We start from the raw sequence: 25,445 nt of genomic DNA on the forward strand, positions 1-25,445 counted from the left end.
GCTCATAGCTTCACTGATGGTGTTTAGGGTGAGGTTGTCCCATCCTGTAATGCAGTCCTGGTCTGAAGAGAAGGTCTTAGAATACCAAAGCTCTACATGAGAAATAGGGTAGGAGAAAGAGTTTATTTCAGTTATGTTGCTTCCTGTGTAGAAACCAGATGTTTCTAATGGGCGCTCACTGAGTGTAGGCGATAGCATGCCCCTTGCTCCAGGAGCTCTCTGCAGTTGGTCTGGGAAATTCACTGCCTCAGGAAACCATTAAATTAAATAGATACTTCATCTGAGGAGGGCTGGGTGGGGTGGCTAGAACAGCTTGATGGAGCATTAACACCATTTGCTACTTTTTAAGAGAAAGTAACTATGCTTCCGGCTATCCAATGATCACCATTCAGATAGAATCCTGGCTGAATGGAGATAATCAGATGACCTGAAGTAGTCTTTTTTCAATCTTATGTCTTTTATACCTCCCTGGTGTCATGTTCTGATGACTTGATTATTGGTTGCTCCCTTAAATAGGTTCCCAGTAAAATCCTCATTCTTTTCATGTTGTAAATAGGATTATCATACAAAATGACTGTTTGTACCTAAGATAATACACAGTAGTTTACATACCGAATAAGTTAAACAATCTAGAAGTTGAATTTTCTAAATATCAGCACAAAGGTCTTCAAACAGGCCCAACCCACAGGGAAAATGCAAGTTGCTGTTGAATCAATAATGAAGGCTGTGCTAGGAAAACAGGGAAATGTCTCGCCTCTCTGATACCTCCTTGCATCCTTACCTACAGAGGAAGTTTTTTCTGCTGTCAGTTACTGATTCACTCAGTCCAGGGAAGGGCTGCTTTCCAGTTTGGTTTGAATGCCGGTCCTCTAATCAGCTGGAGAAAAGGAGTCACTTATATAAGCCAAGGGAAAGGAAATGCTTCTGTGATACAGCTCACATGAATAGCTAGGACTGAGTACTGGTTGACTCCTGAGTCCAGCTTCTGCATCTTCTCACCCTGTTTCTTTAGGGGTTTGTTGACTGTGAGAAGTGACAGTCTGGAAGGCTCTTCCTCTTCTTACTGGTCTTTCTTTTTCAAGGCAGTTGGTGAAGTCAAGTGGAAGGCATGACCCCCTCCTCAGACAAAGACCTCAACGGGCTAGACAACCCCGGCTTCGTGGTGAGTCTGCTCGTCTCTGAAGGGTAATTCTTGCATGAATGGGTGCGAGCCCTGCAAAAGGAGGAGAAAGGGAAAGTCAGAGGGCTTGGACTGGCTGCAAGGATGCTGGTGTGTGGTAAGTGTCTGTCTCTTTATCGGCAGGAATCCGAGGAATGATTTCCTCACTACAGCCTGCTGTTGCTGCTGCTGCCGCTGAAGACTCAGCATACTTTCTACTCTCTGGCACCCTTTTAACTTTTTTTCTCTCTGTTATTTCTAAAATGATAGCATAGATGAATGGCAGCACAAGTGTATATGTACTGTAAAGCAAGTGAGCTTGTAGTTCCTTATGGCTGTGTCCCTGGGTAGAGCATTTTATATATTAATTAGTAAAATTACAGTAGAAATTTAGCTTAGTGAAGAATGTGTTTCTTTGTTTTCTGCATCTATTTCTAGTGAGATGAACTGTCAGAGAGGTGGGTGAAAAAGGAATTTGGGAGTCAGCAGGGGAAGGCACCCTGTAGAGTTACAGCAGGATAATAAAAGCTCTAAATGATGTGTCAGTTCAGGGGTGTGCGGTGCACTGGAAATGCTGTGGGCTCTAACAGCCATAGGGCAAGGACCTGGGGCACAGCAGCCGCCTCCCTATCTCACAGCAGGGGTAACCTCCATTAGAAACTAAAAGAGCTGCTTATGTTCTGACATCAGGTGTGAAGGAGTGGGGTCCTGCAACCATCTGGCTACCTTGGTTACAGATGACCTACCTGGGAGTCCTTGGAGGAGACATTTAACCTCCTGATGTACAAGTCTCCCATTTTGGGGATCAATCTTGGTGAGCTTGCTGTGAGCCGGGGAGGTGGGGGTGCTGTGCCAGCTGTGGGCAAAGCCTTAGGGAGGTGCTCAGAGGAAGTCAGAGGTTTTCTTTCACTATTGTTAATGGGTTCTTCGTTTCTACTTCTGCCATAGCACAGATCAGGCCTGAGGTCTTTTACCTGTGGTTAGAGCAGTTCAGTTTTTGACTGCTCTCCTGATGCACTTATTTAAGATGATGTTGAGGGCTCTGTTGCTGTGCATGGAGCCTAAGGCACATGGAGGGTGAGGGTGTCCTGGTCCCCTGGGTTCATGGGAGCAGCTGGGCTGAGAACTGTCAGCAGTGGTTCCCCTTCCCCGCTCCAGACTGCTTCTGTCTTACCCTCCTGCCAGCATCTCAGCATCACAGACTGGCTGAGGTTGTAAGGGACCTCTGCAAGTCAACTCCTCCACCCCCCCTGCTCAAGCAGGGTCAACTAGACCCAGTTGCCCAGGACTGTGTCTAGACAGCTTTTTAATATCTCTAAGGATGGAGACTCCACAGCCTCTATGGGCAACCTGTGCAGTACTTGGTCACCCTCACAGTGAAAAAGTGTTTCCTGATGTTAAAACAGGACCTCCTGTGTTACTGTAAAAGCTGGCAGAGGACCTAATTTATTCTCAGTAAAAAAAATGTTTAGCAAGAGGAAAAAGCAAGACAAAAAAAAATGTTACCAAGATGTTTTGGCTTACACCTGTGTTTCAGTTTGAGCCATTGCCTCTGGTCCTGTCTCATCCTGTTATCTCTGCTCCATCCTTCTCCTGCTGAACCCTGCTCGCTTGCTCCCCTCCAGCTCCTGGGGAAGGTCAGGCCTTCATGTGATGATCGTGCGGGGCTGTTACTGGCACAGGCTCTGCCTCACTGGAATACGCCTCCTGGTTAACGTGGGAAAAGTTGAAATGCAAGGAAAGGAGCTTACTGCTGTCTGCCTAGCTTAGGATTCATCTACCCGTGGTGTTATTCAGGAATAGCTGTCCCCAAATAACTCCGTGCATGGGCAGTCTTAAGTACCTTGCTGTACATTTGTTAATCCATGGCTCAGGCTCTCTTGTGAAATGAAAATGTCTCCACAGGGAGTTATTCAGGAACTCCTTTTGCTCTTGAAGTTCATGCCTGAGTTCAATTTGAATTAACTCTGTCTTCACCTATCTGTTTTGAAGTATTTGTAATGCTCCCAGCCTGCCCAGGCTGGATAATACACTGTGTTTAAAAGGTATTACATAGCACAGCAACAGTGTCATCTAAAATGGGACTTTGGAGACTCAGCCATGAGAATGGAAATCTGGAGGTTTCAGGCAAATGATGAAGTCCTTCAGGATTAATCTGCCACACCTGCAAAATTTGTGACTGAACATAATAATAATTTTACATCCCTATTCCCTGACCATGGCATTACCTGTTTGCCTCCATCGGTAGGTAGGCAGTATTACTGCAGCCACCTCTCTTTGCCGGACATTTTGGTGTCTTCAGGTTCCAGCAGGACTTGAAGGATAAAAAAAAAAGAAATTTGGTGCTGACAAACTAGCTGAGCTTCTCCTGACAGCAGGTTTCGGTCCCTGCCTGACAGCGCAGGGCATCCCAGCCCAGAAAAGCCCTCTGCTGCCGGCTTGCTGAGGACTCGCTGGCTGGAGACGGTCATCCGTGTGCATGCAGGAGTGTGTGTATGCACAGGTGGGCTGTGCATGTGTGTGTGTGCATGTGCACGGGGTGTCTGTGTGCCCAGGCAATGTGTGTATGTGTACACGTGTATGCACAGGGGTCAGGGTGGGTTGGAAGGAGGAGCGGACAGCCAGGGACATTTACTTAGCTTAAAAGTTGTGGCAACTGAAGCAAAGCAATATCCTGCTTTCCTTGGCAAAACGCATCTTTGTATAAATAAACTCTGCAAGGCGTACAGCTCCCTGGGGAGCCCTGGGGCTTCTGGCTGCCTGGGAAGGGATCTGAGCCTTCCTGGGGAGCTATTTCAGATATTGCCACCTCCCTGAGGCCCCACGTCCCCAGGCTATTTCCTGGTCTCCAGTGCTGCCCCTGCCCTGGGGCATCCCTTTGGGTGCCGTTTCCCATGGCAGGCAGCCAAGCTGGGGCAGCACCCTGGTAGCCCTGCTTTGAGTTGGCTCCTTTGAAACAGATGCTGGGACTCCCTGTCCACTGTTGTCCCTGTGTTTCACCTGGTTCCTCTGTAGGAGTGAGGTTTTCTAGTAAGACAAAGGGCAGGCACGTTTATCGAGGCAGAACATTTGTCAGGGTGAGTGTAAGGAGACTGGAAAGAGAAGACTTATTAAAATGAAATATAAAACATGCTTCTACTCTGTAATTAGTGACGGGCAAGCTGTTCTGGCATATTTTATCAAAAGCGCTGTTTGGGTGGGACAGCGAGGAGAGACGGAGACCAGGGGACAGTGCAGCTTTCACTGATTAACCTACTGCAGTCTTTCTTGCTTCTGGTTGCAGTTTCTCCACCCTTAGCTAGACATTAATGATACTAATGCATTTTGTCCAGATGTCCCTTTGAGGTCGAAACACCCTCTAATGTTTCTTCTGGTCTAGACACACATGTGCATATAAAAATTTTCCATAGGCCTTTGTACCTCTGTTTTAATTTTCCCCCTTGCTCTTCTTTTTTATCCTGACATTGTTGAAAGCTACATACGAGGTGTTCCTGCAAGATGTGGAGAGTGGCTGCAAGAGAGGTGGCTGCTGGTTGCCTGCAGGGCCGGGCCGTGGCTAACAAAGGGTCTCTCCTGTTGTCCAGGGTGAAGATGGGAGCCACTACTGCTCCTCTCTGGATCGAGCTGCCCGGGGCCCAGAGGAAAGTGGGGGCATGGGCCATGGCAGCAGCAAGCTTGCCTACACTGTCACGGATGTGCCCCCCTGGTACCTGTGCATCCTGCTGGGCATTCAGGTGTGACGGGGAGGAGGTGGAGGCTGGGAGTGGGTGGAAGTTTAATGGCTGTTCAGCCAGTTAATGAGGGTGAAACCTGAATGTGGGAGTGCTTTACCTTCACTGGGCATGACTGGAGCTGTGGGGCTGCATCTCAGTGAACTCAAGTCTTTCCCACCGCCTCCTGAACGCAGACTGTTATCTTTGTGCCCACAGCTACACTTTGCCCTTGAAGTGCAAATGCCCCAGTCCAGAGGCTAGGGCCAAACAGTTAATAAGAACAGGTCAGATACCTTGGCTGAAGGTAGCCAAATGTGTAAGGGCTGCTGAATTTCTGCCTTCCCATGGCAATAAAAACTAAGCAGAAGGGCCCACACTGCTTTGGCTGGTGTCCGTTCCCAGGCGTGTTAAGTGACCCAATGCCACTCGGTACAGAGCCTCAGGGAAGAGAGACCTCAAAGTGATAAAGTTAATGAGGGACTGTGCTTCGAGCTTGGTGGGCATTGTGTACTTTGTTTCCTTAAATGTTCATCTCAAATTTAGAGTGTATTAAACCAAGTTTTTCTGAACACATCTACATCATAATTTTAATAAAACGTGCCAGTAATGAACACAGTGAGCTTGAGTGCCACCAGTTCCACCACTGCAGTCCTATGTTCCAAGGTAAGAACTAACAACTAAGGTCAATATTTAAAGCAAAAATAAGTTTGAAAAATTATTTTCACATTTAGTAATTAACTCAAGGTCATTGAAGAAATATGTCTGTGACTCTTCTGAAAAATGCAATGCCTGATTTTTCCATTCTTTGGCATACATTTTTTATGATTAGCAATAATTGCACTGAGTGAGGAAAGCTGCTGATAGCAAAGAATGGGTAACTCCAATTTGCCAACTTTTTATGTTATCCTTTGTGGTGCAAATGAGATGGACTGAAACATTTGCATTCATTTTGCCTGATTGTTCTCTCTCCCTACCTTGGGATGTTCCTGCCTTCCTGGAAGAGTAACCCCCACAACTTTGTCTGCAGGTGCTGGGGATAAACTGGTTGTGTCTGACAGTGGTCTGGAGAGTCCGGAGCACTACCAAAGATCTTTTGTCATGGAAAGCAGGAGAAGTTTGTGGGTGTGCACTGCAGTTCTTGTAGGTGCTATGAAGCAGCCCCTAACAGACCATTAAAGTTGCCAAAAAAGAGAATGGGTAATACTAGTATCACCCAAACATAAATCTGTGATCTTTAGATTTCCCCCTACAACACGGTAATAATATACAGCCAGTTCTGTGTCCTTCTTCACCCAGTCTTTCTCTGTGGCTCCTAGCATTTCCTGACAGCCATGGGAGGTCTCGTAGCCATCCCGCTGATCCTCTCCAAAGAGCTTTGTCTCCAGCATGACCTCCTCACCCAGAGCCACCTGATCAGCACCATCTTCTTTGTCTCAGGGATTTGCACCCTGCTGCAAGTCCTCTTTGGAGTCAGGTAGGCCAAATACAAGAAATGGGACATGTGACAAAACAGTTTGTAGATGAAATTGCTACGTACTCAGCCACCAGTCAGCTGTAGAGTTTATCTATCAGTGAGGGTCATCAGGGTGCATGCCAAAGCACCCTGAAATCAATGTACGTGATAGCTTTGCTACCTCATTGTCAGAACAGCTACCGAGTAGCAAGGCTACCTGGCTGTTCTGACTTTTACATCTCCTGGTACTTGATACACCTTTTGTGGGGCTTGTAAGGACTCTGTCCTGCAAAATAATAAAGCACTGAAACATGCAGTAAACAGTATCTGCTTGCTCCTTACCCCAGGGATCCTCCAGCTGAGGCAGGACCCTTCTGATCTGGGTCCGGGGTCAAGGGAGCACAGATCCTGTAGGATACTCTAAGGCAGGGGATAACTGGGAGAAATTGAAGCCCATCTGCCACCGCTTGGGGACTCAGGGAGGAGCTCTGCAGCACATCCTGTTAAGTGGTGCCACTTCCCATGCTCAGGTATTCCTGGCACAATCTGAATGTAAGCAAGGTAAATCCTCTTTGCTGCTGAGCTGTTGAAGAGCCGGTGGTGAGGAGATGAGCATGGACTTGCCATTTACTACCCAGAAAATGAAGTACTTAATAAGAGACATGACTGCAAGCACTCCTCCTTTGCTGTCCTCGCAAAATTTCTTTTATTCCCCATGTCATATCTCTAGGCTGCTGCTTTCTTTCCACAGGCTGTTTTTCCCTTCCAATATGGTGGGAACCTGTGTTTCTTGTTTCAAAGGAAAAAAATCACACATTCTTTGTCTTCTGAATCTGAGGGACCTGGTTAAAACTCTTCTACCATTAAATCACTGGTCAACTGCCAGCTCCACAAAATGTTTTTACTCCCCCTGTTTCTTTCTCCAGTGCAACTTTTCCGTCCCTGTCTGTCTTAAGAAGTGGCTGTAGGCAAACCTCTCTCTGGAGGGTGCTCCCCTTCTCCTACATTGCTATGGGATTAGTGGAGGAGGGGGGACACCCCCGCCACAGAAAAGAGAAAATCCGGTTCTTCTCAGTTCAATTAAATTCAGGCTGGGGGGCATGACCATGGCTGTGACTGCTGGTGCAATTCAGGCTGGAGTCCTCCCAGGCAACCCCCAATGCCTTGGTGAATACCTGAGAGCTGTGATGTCCCCTGCTCACTGTTAGCCAAGGATGAAAGAGTAGCAGGGAGCTTCTCCTGTGGCTGAACAGCTAAATGAGGAACAACAGATCAAATTAAGTGGTAGGGAGCTGATCCTGTAGGATAAGCTTGAACAGCTTTTGTTGTGCTGAGGACGCAATTGCCTTGTTGCTGATCCCAACTTTAAGGCATGAGGACATTCCTGCTGGAAAGGTGGGACTCAGCCTGCAGTGTGGTCAGAGGCAAACCAAGCCTGAGGAGACAGTTAGAAGCAGATTTTTTTTCTCCTTTTACTGTTTTCTGAAATCCTGTAGTAGTTGATAACCATAAGTCAGCCAACAAGACAGCCAGAAAAATGGTAAATAATGAGTTGGAGGGGATGCTTTTTCCTGGAAAACATCCATGCCATTCTCTGAGGCCCTGGGGAGCCCTCAGCTAAGTGCTCTGCACAGTTCCCAGTGTCCGTATTTAAGAAAGGCTAATCCAGAGAAGAGGTATGGAGATGATCTGTTAATGTGGCATGGGGAAGGAAGACCATTCATCTTACAGAGGCTGGCCTGGTTAACACGGCAAAGTGGTGGCTCAGAGGGGTATGGCTGTAGCCTGCAACTAGTCTGTGAGAGAAATGGGGCAGGGAGAAATGATTCTGGCTAAAAGACAATGCTCATACATGAATGAACAGATGGGAACTGGCCATGAAGATGGGGAAGTTCCCACCACGAGCGAGTGCCATTCAGAAGCAGCCCTCCAGAAGCAATAGCCGAGGGAAAAGCGCAACCCACTGCAACCTGCAGCTCAGTCATGTTACATAGCATGAAAAAGCAGTGACAGGTCCCAACAGTCACTGGAGACACTATCCAACAGGCTCCTGAGAGGAGGCATGGGTTGCTTGCCATTATGGTGAGCCTCCCTTAGCAGATGCTCGGACATTGTATAGTGATGATCAGAGCATAACATTTCCTTCCCTAAACCTGCAGCTTTCCCTCTTGCAAACCCTTCTAGAAAGAGCTCAGTGTGTCCCGTATGCATCGCCTTGGCACCCCAGTTTGCTCTGAGTCCACCCAGGCCAGCACTGGCTGTGAAATAGCTTGAGGGCCAATGCAGCAGGAGCTATAAATCTATTGTTAATTCAACAGTGGTGGCACTGGGCCTTCTCTGTTTCTTTTTGTTTGGTTTTTTTTTTGCCTTGTCCAGCAAAATCCTTGGAAGGCTGCAACATATTTGGCCAAATGCCATAAATAAGTAACTCCACGGATGACTGATACTCAAATATAGCTTACTGGCAAAGCTTTGACAGTGCTTTGGTTGTGCATGGCATGATTAATATTTGTAGTGATGGAGACGTGGTGCTATTACAGCTATGCTGTCTCTTTATTTTCCAGTGCTTTCCAGAGAATGGTGGAAATGCCTCTGGCTCAGGGAAATCTGTGCCCTGCAAAAGCGCCCACCCGGCTTGCTGCCCTGCTGCTTTTCTGTCCAGGTGCCATGAGAGCTCCTGGCACTAGGAGAGGTTGCTTTGAGGGCTGCTCCCAGGGGCACTTCCTAAATGGAGGAAGCAGAGGCACCTCAGAGGTTTCCCTCAGCTGGTTCAGAGTTGTGCCAGCCTGAGCCCTCGGGCAGCTTAGGGTTTTTCAAGCACTCTAGAGAAACAGCCACAACAACTTGCACTGCAATGGGGGATTAATGCCTGTGGGGCTTTGAAGAGCCAGTCAGGCCTTTTAGGTCTGTCTCCATTCCTCCATGCGTGGAAAGAGAAGAGGCTGGTGTAGCTCACATAAGCACTGGCTCGGCTGTACAAAGCTCTGTAGGAAGCCAGTGCTGACTGCCTCTAGAGTGATCTTGCACGTGGGGGGAGAGCCAAGGTCTCACCCAGCCAGCACGCTCAAACCCGTCCATGCAGGTCTCCATTCCAGTGTCAGTGGAAACAGAGCAGAGGAATTAGCTTTAAAACCCAAGTGTACTAGAAGCCAAGTCACATTTTCTACTGCCTTCAGTCTGAGGATGATTGTGATGTGGGGAGTAGCCAGTGCTTGTCCTTGTGTTCATGAGCAGGTTGTGAAGAAAACTGAGGCAGCTGAAGGGGACAGAGGAAGCAACCGGATATTGGAAAGATTTGGGCCTAGGTCGATGCTGAGCTTTTCTCTAGAGTCTCATCATCTTACTTTCTTGGTCTTCTTCCTTCCTCCAGCTTTTTCCTTTGGTTGTTGTTTTATTCTGTGCAGCTCTTGGTCTCATCACACCTTAGGAGGACTACTTTTTCCTTAATGTAGCGTAGCAGACTTTGGCTACAGCACCAATGTGGTCCTCCACTGCTGATGTTTGAACCTGAGCTCTTCCCCCCAGGTCATTGCTCTTGAGTGCAATGGGCAGCAATTCCCACCTGTGGTCAGTGATGGGGACCTGCCAGAACATTTCAAAAGATACTGCCAGAGGCCATAGGCGGAGTGCTTTTTAAATTTATTTTGCTTTCCTTTCTCTCACCCCTATATAGCTGAGTTTCTAGCATTCTCACTTGTCATCTTTTCCCTCTGCTCTCCTTCCAGGTTGCCTATTATTCAAGGAGGTACTTTTGCGTTTCTGACCCCCACCCTGGCCATGCTGTCTCTCCCCAAGTGGAAGTGCCCTGCCTGGACGCAGAATGCCACCCTGGTGAATGCCACTTCACCAGAGTTCATTGAAGTCTGGCAGACCCGGATGCGAGAGGTATACTACATTTTCAGTGGCACCTGCTCTGTGTCAGGGCTGTTTGCTTTCACAAAAGCACCTGACCATGGCAGGGCCACCACTGCTGGAGAACTCTCGATCCCCAATGGACCTTGGCCCCCACCCTGTTGCAGATTCCAAAACATCTATTCTCTGGGAAAAAAGCAGGTGCTTCACAGCTGCTGAACAGGGGACATGCAGACCTTAGATGGTTTATGGTTCCTGCAAAGACTCCACTGGTTCAGTGAGATCCCTTCTCCATGAAGCATGGTTAGCCTTGAGGAAGGATGGGAGGGAAGATGTATCCAAGCAAGGGACCCTGTCTAAGCACAGGAAACATGGTAAAAAGAAATGCAAGGGCAGAACTTACTGTAAATATTAAGGAAAAGTGCATTCTTATGTAGTCAAAAGAGAGGAGGAGAGGTCAGGGATCTCACTGTCTTGTTCTACGTCTATTGCCTTATCAGAGCAAGTGTCTAAATTTGCCTTTGTCGATCCATTTCTTGGGGTGCTTTGCAAAGCACTTGGGAAGTGTTGCGAGCTCACGAAGGATTTGCTGTGTAGCACAGGCTGCCCTCCCTATTGATACATGTAAATCTACCACAAGGGCACTGCTGCCTTCTCCTTTCAGGCTGGGTGCTTCACCCCAGCTCCTGTGTTTCTCTTCCCTTTGGAGCCAGGGGAAGGAAGTTGCTCAGCACGACAGAGGACCCAGCCTGAGTTTATCACCAAATCTGTGAAGGCAGAGAACAGCCTCACCCCTGAGTCCCTGCTGACATGAGCAGCAAACAGCATTTCAGGATGCAATTGCTGGCTACTTAAGAGTGATTGTAAAACACAGGAAAGTTCAGGGTGATAAATGTGTCCCTGGAGGGAAACTGATATTAAGAAAAAAACAGGGGCTGTAATGACCCACCTGCCCTACCAGTGTGCTGAGGTGCTGAAAGCCCTTCCAAGATGGGAGATGAGTGGAGACCATGTCCCTACTCCCATTTTCAGGGCAAGAGCTTTTCCGCTGCATTTTGAGGGAGCAGGAAGAGAGAGTGCAGGGAAGCTGATGCATGCTTGGGTGGCCCAAGAGGACAGGGAGGAAGGGGTGTCTGGAACAAAATTAGCCCTGGTGAGAACTAAATCCACCAGCCAAAGGGGGAGTTGGTGTGCTGATACTTTGGTGGTCCTTCCTCACACATAATGTTCAGCCAGGCTTTGCTGTAGTCAGTGGGAGGCCTCTGTGCTGGTCTGTCACTAGAGGCTGAACCTGGCTCTCACACTGGATTTGCACTGACTTCTGAAGTAAAGGCTAAGAGCTGGAGCTCCTTCCAACCTCTGCTCTCTTCCTCCATTTTTCCAGGTGCAAGGAGCTATCATTGTAGCTTCCTGCTTTCAAATCTTTGTCGGATTTTCTGGCCTGATCGGATTTCTGATGAGGTTCATCGGCCCCCTGACAATTGCCCCCACCATCACCTTGGTTGCGCTACCTCTCTTTGACTCGGCTGGGGATGAGGCTGGGCAGCACTGGGGCATAGCATTCATGTAAGTCTCACTTCCCCGTGGGAAAGATGAGCGTTCACAAAACATCTACCTCTAATATGAAACCAAGCGTCGCAGTCTGTAGCAGGGTTCCCCTGGGTTTGAGGTTTATTTGTTGAGCACTAACATGCGGCAGGCTTGCACAAGGCAGCAGTGTTGCATGGTTTCCCCCCCGCAGGAGGTTAGAGCCCTCAGCAGCAAAGCAAAACCCAAAAATGAGTTAAAAAAATCTGATTTTTGTGAAAATTTAAAGTGCATAGGTCAGTAGAGAAACAAGTCTTTCCTGTGTGTGGTTTCTGGGAGTAGTCTTCATCACAGTTGTCTGTGCAGTCTTACACACCCATTATTTAAGTTAAAAAGACATGCCTAAAATGACAAAGTTGAGCACTCAGAGTTAGGTGTTCCTCGAGTTAAAATAGCTGGTGCTTTATGTATTGTTTTCACATGATGAGAAGGAATTGTTTTCTCCACAGAGGGCCTGGGTGGGGGCTCTGGAAATGTCTGCACATGTGGCTTTGCAGCACTGAGTGCTCTTTCAGGGATACTTGTGTGCATGCCCTTTACATGAGTGTCCAAGTGTGCTTGGTGGCAGAATTTTCTTGGTATTTCAGAAATTAATTCTAATTAAAAAATTAGAAATGCCACTGCATGGTTCCCCTGCAGATTTGGCACCTTCAGATCCCTAATGCAGTTTTCAGCTTGGGATACCATGCAACAGGAGTAGGTTGTTATCCTCTCTATGGACTCCCATCAGTTTGCTAGTGCTTTCAGAGCTGCCTTTGGAGACTGAGGGGCCAGGCTTCACTGCAGCCCCAGGAAGGCATCATGCTGTTATGGGGACATGCTCCAGTCCACTTCCTCTCATTCTCTTCTCCTCCCTGCACTTGCCCTCCCAGACCCCAAAAGCCGTCCGTCCCCAGTTTCTCACCTAACTGGTCTCTTTCACCAGCACCCCAAACCCTGCCTGCAACCCAGCTTTTCTTTCACCATTGTTTCTCCCACCACACCTCTGGCTTATTGTCCTGTCCTCCAGCTCTGAACATTTGTCCTAGCCCCTTTGCTCAGCTGGTCTGAATTTTCCCTTCAAACTGTATATCCTTGTCTGGACTGTCTCCTTTTTCTGCCTTCCTTCTCCAGCTACTGGATCTCAGCCTAACCTCAGTCTCTTGCTTGACCTCTTTGCCCAACTGTGCTGCTCCATTATCGGGGTCCCAGTCCTCCAGCCCATGTCCCTGCTCTCAACCTGTGTCACTCTTTCTGTCTGGTTCATTTCTGTCCTATCTTCTACCAGTGCTAATCCCAGTCCTTTCTTTCCTGACTCAGACACGTTAGCCCCAACATGATCATTGTGCTCTGAGCTGTCTCAGTTGTGTCCTCTTTTGCTGTCTTCTCCATGCTCCAGGGGTGTCATTAGGGAAGGAGGGAGAGCAGCAGTGGAGAAGGTGGAAGACATGAGCCATGTGGTCTCAGACCTTCTGTTCAGACCCACCACGTCCCAGAGCCCCCATGATGGGTGATACCCACTGTTGCCTCAAGAAACTGGTCTAGTGCATGCTCACTCGCTCCCTGGTGATAGTACATACACAGTTCATTGCTGGGCAAGGCCTGGATGTACTCAGAAGGCTCAGAATCTTTATGGGCTGCAAATGTTAAAGCCTGAGAAATTTCTGCTGACTGCTTGGGACCTGGGATGAATGATCATTGTTATAGGCTGAGCATACCTGAGCAGACTTCTGTGAGACAGAGCAACATCCTTTACCCCAAAGAACAGGTTCTACTAAATCTCAGATTTCTGCTCCAGGTCATAAGCAGACCCTGCTACTGGTCAAGGGAAAATGACCTTCTCAGTGCAGGCTATATACCATGTCTATTTCCTGAACATCACTCTTTGAAATAGGCCAAATATTTCTGGAAAAATATATCCCAAACCTGAGGCAGACATTTTCCATGGAAATTTTTATCCTGAATGGGTAAAGTTAGGCAGAATTATAAGCAGCTGAAAATAGTGTTTGTTAATAGAATGTGTCAGGCAACCTTAATAATAAGCAGTGACACCTACGTCTATCTCGGATAGAGAGGGCTCTGCAGTGATTCATAAGGCTGCCAAACACCTTTGTTAATGCAAATGTACAAAATGTGCACTGACGTGGTCTGTCTGGGCTCTGTAGCTTTAGAAACCATGAATGGAAACCAGTTCCTCCTCAGACTTTCTGCCTCCAGTCATTCAGTGCTTTGAATTGTGATTGATAGATAACCTTTGGCTGTATGTCATGGCATGTCTTTGAAGAGAGGTGAGGTCAGCATTTCCTTTGCACTGCTGGTTTTCTGCCTGCCCATGAATATTCTACCTATAGCTCAGTTTTCCCTGCACTGTCAGTGCACTTCAGCTGGTGCAATTGATTTCTCACCAAATCTTATCTGGATTAATTCACTCAATGTATACAATTTAGACTTGTTATAAAAAAATGAGGCCTTCAGAGGCCTGGTTAAGATAGGAGGAGAATGTCTAAGGTCTTCTACCAGGTCAGCAGTCAGGGTGGGGTGCCCAGTCCCTGCCCTCTTGCCACATACAATAGCCTCCAGCTTCATCTGGTTGCCCTTTCTGGGGGGAAGACACAGGAGGGCAGACAGGGCTTGCTGTGAACGCACCCAGCTGTGCTGCCATTCACAGGAGATGTGTCCTACCACAAGGGATGGGAGAGGAGCTGCACCTCATGGTCACTTCCACCAGAACAAGCCCCAGGTGCTGCCAGGACAATGTGAGCACCCCTGCCTTGGAGGTCCCCTCCGCCGCGCAGCCCTCTCAGACCGGAGGGCTGTGCTCTCCCCTTCTCAGCTGGCTGGGAGGGCTCTGTGGGTGCCACGTGCAGCCCCACAGTCCCACTGTGTTTTTTTCTTTCAAAACAGGGTCTTGCACAGCCAAATCAAATCCTCTTTTTTTTTTTTACTCTGTGCCACTTAGGAGCTTTTTTGCCACTTGCAGAGCAGCATAGATAAACCTGAAATCAGGAAACCAAGAAATCCTGTATATCTGAATTACACAGAGCTTTGGAGACAGTTTCCTACATAGCCTGCTTGGACCTTGCACATCTCTCAGGTCTTTCTTTTACTGAAGTGTCATTTTTAAGCTTCCTGCAGCTGTGTCATACTGATGCACTATCTAGGGGGTCAGTCTTGAAATAAAAGGGGGAAAAGAAGATATTTGCAAATGCAGAGGAGTTATCAGTAGAGTATGATGGAAAGTTTGTTCCACCTCAGGCTTGCTGAAGTGGGGAGCCACCCTCTAGTGCTGAGAACCTGTTTTTTGGGGTCCTCCGGAGTCCTCAGTCCTTGGGTATCAGGTCTTCAGTTAAAGTGGCAAGAGGTGGGCAGCTTGGCACCCACTTTGTCTCATGGTCTGGTTTTTCCCTTCTCCTAGGACTATTTCTTTCATAGTTCTGTTCTCTCAGTACTTGAAAGATGTCCCTGTGCCGGTGCCATCTTACCAGAGAGGCAAGAAGTGCCACCTGTCCCCAGTCTACCTCTTCCAGATCTTCCCGGTACGTTGGGGTTCCCGGAGACACGGTGATCATGGCGGAGGGATTGGCCTCACCTGCCCCGGGCTGCCTGGGCTCTTTCCACTCGTGTCCAGCTGAGTTAGTGCCTCCCAGCCCAGTTTGTGCAGCAGAGGGGCAGAGGGAAAGAGTTCCCCATGGCCCTGACTATGAGGAGGTAGGGAAGGAGGGAGGGCCACTAGGACCTCCTGTCGTCCCTCTGCCTCCATTTCATGTGCAGGGGAAAGGGTTCATCCCCCACGACCGTGCTGGAGACACGGCCATACCCTAACCAGACCTCACTGCTGCATGTGATGGGCAGGTGCTGCTGGGGCTCTCCCTGAGCTGGCTGCTCTGCTACGTACTGACGGTGACCGATGTCCTCCCTGCGGACCCCACTGCGTACGGCCACCTGGCCCGGACAGACACTCGTGGGGATGTTTTGTCCCAGGCCCCCTGGTTTCGGCTGCCTTACCCAGGTACCACTACCCTCCCTGTCCTGATCCTGCCATGCTGCTCTCTGCTCTGGCTTGCACCTCCATTTATGGCTAGCAGGGGGAGATGAAATGCCAAAAATCAGGCAAACACCCACAAGCATCCCTGCTGTTTTCCTCCCCTCCCCGCAACAGATTTCAGGGTAAATGTGTCCCACCAACCTAAACTGAGCTCTTTACTTGCAGGCCAGTGGGGAGTGCCAACTGTCAGCCTGGCTGGGATATTCGGCATCTTAGCTGGGGTGATATCCTCCATGCTGGAGTCCGTGGGAGATTACTACGCCTGTGCTCGCCTGTCCGGAGCCCCACCACCACCAAAGCATGCCATCAGCCGTGGGATCGGGGTGGAAGGCATTGGCTGCCTCCTGGCTGGGGCCTGGGGGACAGGAAATGGCACCACATCGTACAGTGAGAACGTGGGGGCCCTGGGCATCACCAAGGTGAGCCTCGCTGCAGCAGGGTCGCTGCAGTGCCCTGGCCCTCCTGGAGGTTTCCCCTAGGGGTGTATGTACAAAGGAGTAGTGCACATGGGTATGTGCTGGACCTGGGATGTGATCTTAGCCCACCTCCTGCAAGGCACACTGGAAAAATGTGCCCTGTCACATTGGTGACCACCTCAGCAGCACTAGGAATCACCCAACAGAGGTGGCCAGTCCCTCTCTTTCTCTGCTTATGGTTTGCATATGGGATGAGTGCACACTGCTGTTACTTGTGGCACTTGGCTTAGGTGAGACTAAAGAGAGCGTGTTACATCTGAGCATGTTACATCTGAGCTAACCTGGAAACTTCCTAAGGACTGACTTTATCAAAACTTATCTGTCTGTCTGTCTCTCTGTCTATCTGTCTTCCTAAATATATTTGAGGAGAGGAGCAAAAGAGAAAAAGAAAAAAATTAACAGGGCTTCAAATTCCAGAATTTTTATAACCTAAGGATGGCAGTCATGTGGAAGGTAGATTATTTCTTTGGGTTTATAAAATGGGATGGTGAAGGTTTATGTTTTTACCTCTCTATAAAGTTTTTTGAATCACTTGAGTGTCTTATTGGTCTTTATAAGGGAAAGAAATTTCCAGAGATAAACTTGACAATCAAATCGTAGATTTTCACTAAGCTTTACAGCCAGGGGATGGGTACATCCAGCAGCCAACCGGAGAACATTTTTAAATCATTGTCAAATAATCAATGTCATGTCAGCAGAGCTGAGAGTCAGTAAATAAATGCAGAATTTGACTTATGGCTCCCACTCCATAATATTGTTTATTTCACTGGATTTTATAAACCACACTCACAATAACCATTTTTCACAGACTGAAGCATTAGTGTTTTACCAAAGTGGCTGCTTCCAGCAGCAAGGGCTGTCTGGATATCTACATGGAGTCTAGTTTAGTCTGTCACCAGATGTACCTTGTCACTGTGAAATCTATGCATACTGACCATATACCTGAGCCTGTTCCAACTGTATCCTGGGCTGCATCAAGAGAATTGTGGCCAGCAGGTCGAGAGAGGTGATTCTTCCCCTCTACTCTGCTCTTGTTGACACCCCACCTGCAGTGCTGTGTTCAGCTCTGGGGCCTCCAACATAAGAAGGACATGGACCTGTTGGAGCGAGTCCAGAGGAGGCCACAAAGATGATCAGAGGGCTGGAGCACCACTCCTGACGACAGGCTGAGAGAGTTGGTGTTGTTCAGCCTGGAGAAGAGAAGGCTCCAGGAAGACCTTATAGTGGCCTTCCAGTACCTAAGAGGGGCCTACAGGACAGCCAGAGAGGGACTTTTTATAAGGGCATATAGTGACAGGACAAGGGGTAATACTTTAAACTGAAAGAGGGTAGATCTAGATTAAATATAAGGAAGAAATTCTTTACTGTGAGGGTGGTGAGACACTGGAACAGGTTGCCCAGAGAGGTTGTGGATGCTCCCTCATTGGAAGTGTTCAAGGCCAGGTTGGATGGGGCTCTGAGCCATCTGGTCTAGTGGAAGGTGTCCCTGCCCATGGCAGGGGGGATGGAACTAGATGATTTTTAAGGTCCCTTCCAATGCAAACCATTCTGATTCTATGATTCTATGACATGTAGTTTGCTGCATACATTGTGCATATGGGATGTAACATAGTGCAGAAGTGCCCAAACTCATAATTATTAGATTATAGGACATGTTCTCCCTATGTACACCAAGTCCTTCAGGTAGACATGCCATCCTTTCTGATTCAGGAGAGATGTTTCCCTTAGATCCCACCTCTGCTCAGTTTGTTCACACTTAAGAGAGCAGAAAATACAGTCCCATCTCAGTCAGCCTTAAATCAGTGTAAAGACTCTGGCTGGGATAGAAGGTGATGCTGAGAACACAAGGCAGATTTCATTTCATTTTTTATGTGGGAAACATTTTCCCATAACAAATGGAAATGCAAGGGACTTGTTTCCTCTCCTTAAACAGAGGTGTCCAACACCACCTGAAATATCTTTGGAGCTCTCGGATATCCGCAGGGGCTGTCAGATAAGGCAAGGAGAAGCTGCTGGAAGCTGCTAAGATGCAACATCTTAAATGGCTTGATCAAGCCCAGCATGCCAGTACTGAGCTCTCATTTCCAAGAAAAGAAGAGGAGGATTTTAAGGGGAGATAAAGACCTCAGAGTCACCATATAGATAGTAGGGAATGGTGCAGTTTCTTCAATCCTAAGAAAGACAACTGATTTTCTTGTTTTCCTGACATAATCAAAACAAACTCTAAACTAGAAGCTTTAGCAGCATATGCTTACAGTTGTGGTATCACTGGATTAGGTAATTTGTCTTTAAGGCCAACTCCATATACTGGGTAATTCAACATTCTGGCAAATTAAGAATCTGAAGCTTTGTTCTAATCCTGGAACAAATAGATCTGTTGGCTTTTATTAAATTACAGTTTTGATGGTAAAGGTGTCCCAAGATTTTAAGCCAAAGAATATAAAAAGCCCACCTGAATGCATGATTTTATTTTGAAACTCCCCACAAAATCTTTTTCATTTATCTTTCATGACCAAGTAAGACTTAAAATATTTGAAAGGGACATGTTTAAGAAATACTTAAAAAGAGACACTACTAGTTACTGGGAATGTTTTTATTGAAAATATTCACAAAAAGCCCTTCCTGTAAATATGACATTCTTCAGATATTTAAAGGGAGGTATTAAAATATTTAATTGATTTATAAAATCTTTGCAGAAGATTACAGAGTTTCCCTGCCTAAGACACGAACTTTGTAAATTTTAGCATGATTCCTTAAGCTGTCCAAGTTTTGGTGTATCAAGGCATATCTTGAATTGAAAGTCTAATAAATATTGCTGCTTTTCTTTTTAGTTTCCATAGTCTGTAAATGTCTCCTTCATCCCTTTGTTTGGCAGATACTTTTTTTCTTTCCTATGTTCGTGCTCTAACAGATCTGAATGAAAGGCATGGCTTGGTGCTTCATCCTGTCTTTGTTGTAGTGCCCAAACAAGAAAAGGTTCTTCCTAGGGGAAAAATTGTTTTTACTGAAGCTACGTGAGTGATAAGTGATAGGGACAGACCAAGACACTTCCCCGCTTCTTATTAGCCATTTGTTGACCATGGAAAGGATATATCAGATTCCAGAGCTTGGGACTGGAGCAGCCAGTCAGCTCTGGTTTCCCAAATGTTGGTCTCCAGGGAATGGAGGGATCACTCTGGGACACCTCATTTGAAAGCCATTTTTAGACGGCAATCCAAACCCTGGTGGAAGGATTGTCCATTGAATTGGCTGGGTGGTTGCCACCCAGCCTGTAGGTAAGCCAAGACATTTCTAGATTGAAGCAAGAACAAAGCTGCGTGTGTGGATTACTGTGCTCTTAATTTAATAATAAATTTTTTTGGTTAATAGCAAACCATTAAAAGTTCTGACAACAGTAGGAAAGAGGATAACACCAGGTAAATAGGTGTATATCCATGATTGTTCTTGGAGTGCCTTTCTTGATAAATATTTACTAGTGTGCAAATACTGATGCTTCCCATGCAGTGTGACCATCCCAGCTCACCAGTGGCTGCATCTGAACCTGTGACTGAATGTGCCATTGAGTGCTTCAGCCAGAGGTGCAACCCCTGCCCAGCAGGTTGGTGCTGGAGCCTGCCATCCCTTGTCTCTCTGTGCTGGTCGGTGCATGACTGCCTCCTCTTCCTCTTGCCTCAGGTAGGGAGTCGAATGGTGATCATTGCCGGTGCCTGCGCCATGCTCCTGAGTGGCATCTTTGGGAAAGTTGGGGCAATGCTTGCCAGCATACCCACCCCCGTGATTGGAGGCATGTTCCTTGTGATGTTTGGAGTTATCACAGCAGTGGGGATTTCCAATTTGCAGGTAACAGCTGTGTGAGCGCTGTTTCATCCCTAGGGAAGGGGACTTTGGTTTCAGGTCAGGTTCTTACCAGGCTGAGTCAGATATAACTGTGCTGCAGCAAATGCAAACATTTATCTTGGCAGTTCCTTGGATGAAGATGAGGGGATGTACCCAGAGGGGCTAAATTGCAGAGGGCTCCCTGGTTGGGGTAGGGCTTGCTGGCACCGGGGGCAGCAGGATCATTAACGCCCCAGCAGCACCAGGGCTGCTGCCTGGGTCCCACTCCTGCACGCAGTGTTTACATCCAAGCATGTCTCATGAACGCAATGGTAATCCACAGATTTGGATAATTTGAAATGTAATGTATACAATTTCTCTGTGCAGTACACAGATATGAACTCCTCCAGAAACATCTTTATCTTTGGATTTTCTGTATTTGCTGGCCTCACGGTTCCCAACTGGGCAAGCAAAAATAGTACACTGCTGGAAACAGGTAAGAAGTGACATCAGAAGCATTTTCTGTAGCATAAAACTGAATCAAAGGCTGATCCAGAGAAATATTTTAAAATGCATTTTTTCCTGATAAAACCCTGAAACCTGTGCTTTGACTGTTTCCTGTATCTTTCTGGGAGGGCTGTTCTTGCCCTTTGCTCTGATGCACAGGTCTGGTGCGGAAATCTCCACTCTTGATTAGTGAATGACTCCACCTTACCAGATTCCTGTTGGGCTAAGGGTTGCAGAGCACTTCCCTGGGACATGTTCCTGGGACAGGGCAAGAAAATACTTCAGGGCTGAATCTTGATCCAGATCTCAATGAATGAGGCTTTCTTACGTGCTCATACACAATAAAACTTTGTGCTTCCAAAATGCAATAGCAGACTCCTCTACTAAATTCCATCAAGTTCACTTCATTGAAATTTCCAGTCCTCCAACAGTTATCCCTTCATTGTGTCTCATGTGACTAACGTGTTCGTCACAAAGACTGTAGTGTCCTCTCATAAGGTATATATGGCATGCTGGGTGGGCTGTTGAAAGAGCTGGGCCCACAAAACACACACTCTATAGACGGTCTATTAGATGCTCAGTGCCACTGGGCTTTCCTCATGTCTATTAGCCCTCACAAAGAAACATCACAGCTGTTTAACTTGCGGTGAAATCCCATGCTAAATATACCTGTACTTCTTTCGAACAGAAGCTTGTGCTTTTGTAGGGAACTGCTTGGTGTTATGCCGTGGAGGTGCAGAACGTGTTTGGAGAAGAAGGCTTTTTTTTCTGAGACAGTACTGTGATCTGCACTCTTAATAGGCTCTTAATGTATTTATGAGACATCTCCTGCCCACCAGCAGCTGGGTCAATGAATAATTATGCAGAATAAAAGTGTAGGTCTGAAACTGGCAGTGAGATCAAGCTCCCTTGCATTGCCAAATTTTAAACTCTGCTTTGGGATTTGCAAGTCTTGTCTAAACAAGCATGCAGCTTGCAGCCTCTTGGCACTGGGCATGTTGCTGGTCAAACACATGTCTCTGCACCACCATCCAAAGCTTTGTTTTTCTGCTAGGAATCATCCAGCTGGACCAGGTGATCCAGGTGCTTCTCACCACTGGCATGTTTGTGGGCGGACTCCTGGGGTTTATCCTTGATAACACCATTCCAGGTAGGATTTGCTGAAATGACCTAAGCTACTAGTTTGTGCCTGCCCTAGGGTTTGTTTCCTAGTATTTTTTGTCTTCATGACTACTGCTTTATGGGTAGGAGTTGTGCTAACAACCATGAAACACCCTGTGACTGAACCCCTCCCAGAGAGTGGTGAGGAAGAGGGGACATCACTGAAATAGTCTCTGGCTGGAGAACAGCAGCTTATCAGAAACTAACTAACTCATTTTTCAGGAACAACCCAGTCTGAGGAAAAGGTTTATTTGGGAAAAATGTCTTTTAGGGAAAGTGCCAGCCTAGAGCCATGTGGCTGATTGAAAGGATAGAGAAAGGCAACTACAAGAAGTGGAAGGAGACAATACGTGCCTCCTTATGAGAGCTGCTAAAACTGAGGGTGAACTGGTGCCATATCAGTGGAAAGCAGCAAGAAAGGCTGGTGACCAAAGATAGGATATAGTACCTGCAGCTGGCCCTCACACCCAGCAAAGAGGCTCTGGTTTTCACTGAGCCTGGGGAGGGATGGCATAAGAATAGGAGAGGAAACTCTCTTTTCTGCTACAGAAAAAGAGTAGGAAGGACACTCTGTTAACCAGATTCTTCTACTGTCTCAGGTTTCTTGGAAAGCTAATCTCCTTTTGGCTCATTAATTTTCTTGTAGCCCTTGATCTTCAGATCTTTGGGGCATAATTTACAGATGTGCTCGCTCCCTTTCCCGAGAGGGACTCAGCCTCTGCAACAACTACAGGCACTTAGCAATTCCTTGGCTAGGGTAAACACCTGTGACTGACTAGTAATTGCTAGCTAAACCTTATTACCCCACTCCGCAGTATCTGGGCTGTTAACATCCTGCCTTGCTTTCCTAGCGTGCTTGATTCCCAGGGAAAGCAGTGGGGAAGACTGCTTGTCTGGAAGCTGTTGCAGGAAGATGGGTATTGTCTAGAAGCTCATGAATGAATTTTTGTAAAGAGCTTTGGAGCTAGAAGGGTTTAAGTGCAAGGATCTGTACGTTGTGCTGGGTCTGCTGGGATTTGAGAAGGGGGTGTGAGGCACATTAGTCCTATGCTTGGAACACCCACTGTTTTAAACACAACAATCTAATTTTTGCTGTTGCAGGAACATTGGAGGAGCGGGGGCTCCTGGCATGGAAGCATAGCCACAAGGGAGAGGCGGACAACTCTCACCTTGTTTCCAAGGTCTATGATCTTCCGTTTGGCATAGGCACCAAATACTGCACTGTCTCTTGGTTTCGGTATCTCCCTGCTTGCCCCAAAAGACTACCTGGCGGCAAGAGAATGAATGAACTGAAGGCTGCTGGACAGGAAAACAGTGTTAAAGCAAGCTCAGAAAGAGACTCTGAGGTAGGCACTGATACAAGGATATAAGCACCTGGCCTGCAGGTGAACTCATCTCAGAAGAAGAGGTCTGAAAAGCGAGTTGGCAGCCCCCATTGTTTGAACATGAGCTGGCAGCTGTTAGAGGCTGGAGCAGGAGAATGATAATGTCTTTCTCTTCCCAGTTCTGCCCCCTGCACCACTGGTGACCTTGAGGGAGAAATTTTTCTTCTCTCTGCTCCTGCCTGCCCACCTCTAGGAAGAACATAATCCCTCTCTGAGGAACACCAAATCCCAAGAAATGCCTGGGAAAGATGTTCAGTTTTCTTTGCACTGAGCCTTGGGGAACTCCAAGGAGCAGCCTTTTAGCTGAGGCAAAGCTTTTCCTGTCCCCTGTCCTGGCTGCTCAAGTGGCCACAGGAGAAGGCACCCCTGATGTAGGCCCTGTACCGCTCTCAGGCATCCCTTGGGCTGAGGCTAATCCCACCACCTTAAAGATCTGTAATGGCAACTCTCACCTCTCAGCTTGTGGTTTACACCTCATCCTGGCCAAGGGGAAGGAGCAGGCACCTCTATGTCATGATGCATCTCATTCCATATTCCCATAATTTAAAGTTAGTCAAATGAATGCTGTTGTAAAAGAGGTGCCTAAGGTTAGTGGGATGGATTGCCTTCTGAACATGACTCTCCCACCTTAGGCTGCAGAGGGAATCTAGAGACCTTACTTAGGTTCTTTACCTAATAGAAAAACCCACTTTCACTGAAATGAATCCCACCTGGGGTGCTGGGAGCAGTCTCAGGGGAGCCAGCTTCCCCAGGGCTCCAAACCCTACAAAGATGAAGGAATTGTCATCAAAGATGAATCTGATGCATCCCTGCTACTGCTGCATCCACCGTACCTGTTTGGTCTGGTGTGGTGCTTGTGCAGTGACCACCACTCCTCTAGAAAATGGTTTGCAGACTCTTGCTCCTGTCCACAACCAGCAGAAACAGTCTTAACCTATATGGCCATATATAATGTGATTGCACTTGGTGCTTGTTGCCAGTGGTGTGTAATAATAATTGTTGGTGTAGCATAAGCTTGTGTCTCTTGCACTGAGATTTATACTTAGATATTTTTTTTGAAAAATAAATAAAATGTACAATGTAATGATATTTCTCAGGGTGATTGCCATAGTGAGTGGCAGGTAGTATTCAAAGAATCACAGAGTAATTCAGGTTGGCAGGAACCTCTGGAGGTCATCTGGGCCAGACCCTGCTCAGAGCTGGTCCTGTTTGACCAGCTTGCAGAGGACTGTGTCCAGCTGAGCTATGGATGGAGAGCCATAGCCTCTTTGGGCAGCCTGTACCAGTGTCTGACCACCCTTATGATGAAAAGCATTTTCCCTTGTGTCTAACGGGAATTTCTAATGCTTCATCTTGTGTCTGTTGCCTCTTGTTCTGTCACTGTTCTCCTCTGAGAAAAGACTGACCCCATCTTCTCTGTACCCTCCATCGGACAGCTGAAGGCCACAATATGATGCCCCCTTCACCCTCTTGTCTCAAGACTGAACAAAACCTGGGTGGTTTCAATGAAAAGCCTTTATTCCTCAGGCCTGTTACAGTCCTGTTCTTTAGTCCCATCCTGCAGCTGTAGTGGTATGTGGCTTGTTTCATTAGTAAGGGATACATTGGGGTTTTTTTGCTTTGCAAGTGAATGAAGCCTGAATACATCAATTGTGTGAGTACTGGGATCTTAAAGAAGGAAACATTATGGTATAAATAGTTTGCTGTTATAGGCAGGTTGGAGTGCCTCTGTTGAAGATTGTGGTTGTTATGTCTTTGGGAGAAAAAATGATTTGCACATTTAAGTATTTCTGATCCCCCGTACCATCACAGATTTTACAGAGATGACTAGTCCCAGGCATCTCAGCTCTGTTATCTTCTTCATCCTCCACAACCTTGACTACGTCTCTAAGCTCATTTAGAGCCTGCCTATGCTCCCAGGGGACCTAGCAGACAAACCCATGGTCTTACTCATCATCACTCTTGAATTTACTTGTGCTGTAGCACATGTGTGAAAGCGAGCTGTTAGTCTACATCACTGTGTTCTCATGTCCTGTACTGAAGCTGCCAGGCTGCTGCTGGCCAGACCTGCCACACACTGCAGGAGAGGTTTAGGTGCGAACAGGATGTGCAGCTAATGAACGAGGTACACAAGCCGAAACCTGCTGTACTATGCAGCACTTCAGATGCTCCATGTTCCATGAGAGACTTTTCCCTTCAGTGTTACAGTTGGGATCCCCACATGGAAAAAGTGAGGTGGGAAGCACAAATGGGGAACCCTCAGTAATTTTACTGGCTCTGTGTCAGCTCTGTGGAGGCTGCAGCCATATCTT

General features: G+C 47.3%; 1 protein-coding gene across 1 annotated transcript; it reads left to right on the plus strand.

The window, feature by feature from the left end:
- The first annotated feature begins 930 nt into the window (after nt 1–930).
- LOC141943761 (solute carrier family 23 member 1-like) lies at nt 931–24,185 on the plus strand. The gene is made up of 12 exons (XM_074869421.1): nt 931–1,162; nt 4,744–4,893; nt 6,189–6,346; nt 10,051–10,210; nt 11,562–11,743; nt 15,159–15,279; nt 15,596–15,752; nt 15,954–16,207; nt 19,940–20,104; nt 20,468–20,576; nt 21,642–21,737; nt 22,850–24,185. The coding sequence occupies exons 1-12, from the start codon at nt 1,109–1,111 to the stop codon at nt 23,116–23,118; spliced, it is 1,875 nt and encodes a 624-aa protein (XP_074725522.1). The 5' UTR covers nt 931–1,108; the 3' UTR covers nt 23,119–24,185.
- Nucleotides 24,186–25,445: the final 1,260 nt, after the last annotated feature.

Source organism: Strix uralensis, chromosome 5, assembly GCF_047716275.1.
Source record: "Strix uralensis isolate ZFMK-TIS-50842 chromosome 5, bStrUra1, whole genome shotgun sequence".
Classification (NCBI taxonomy): domain Eukaryota; kingdom Metazoa; phylum Chordata; class Aves; order Strigiformes; family Strigidae; genus Strix; species Strix uralensis.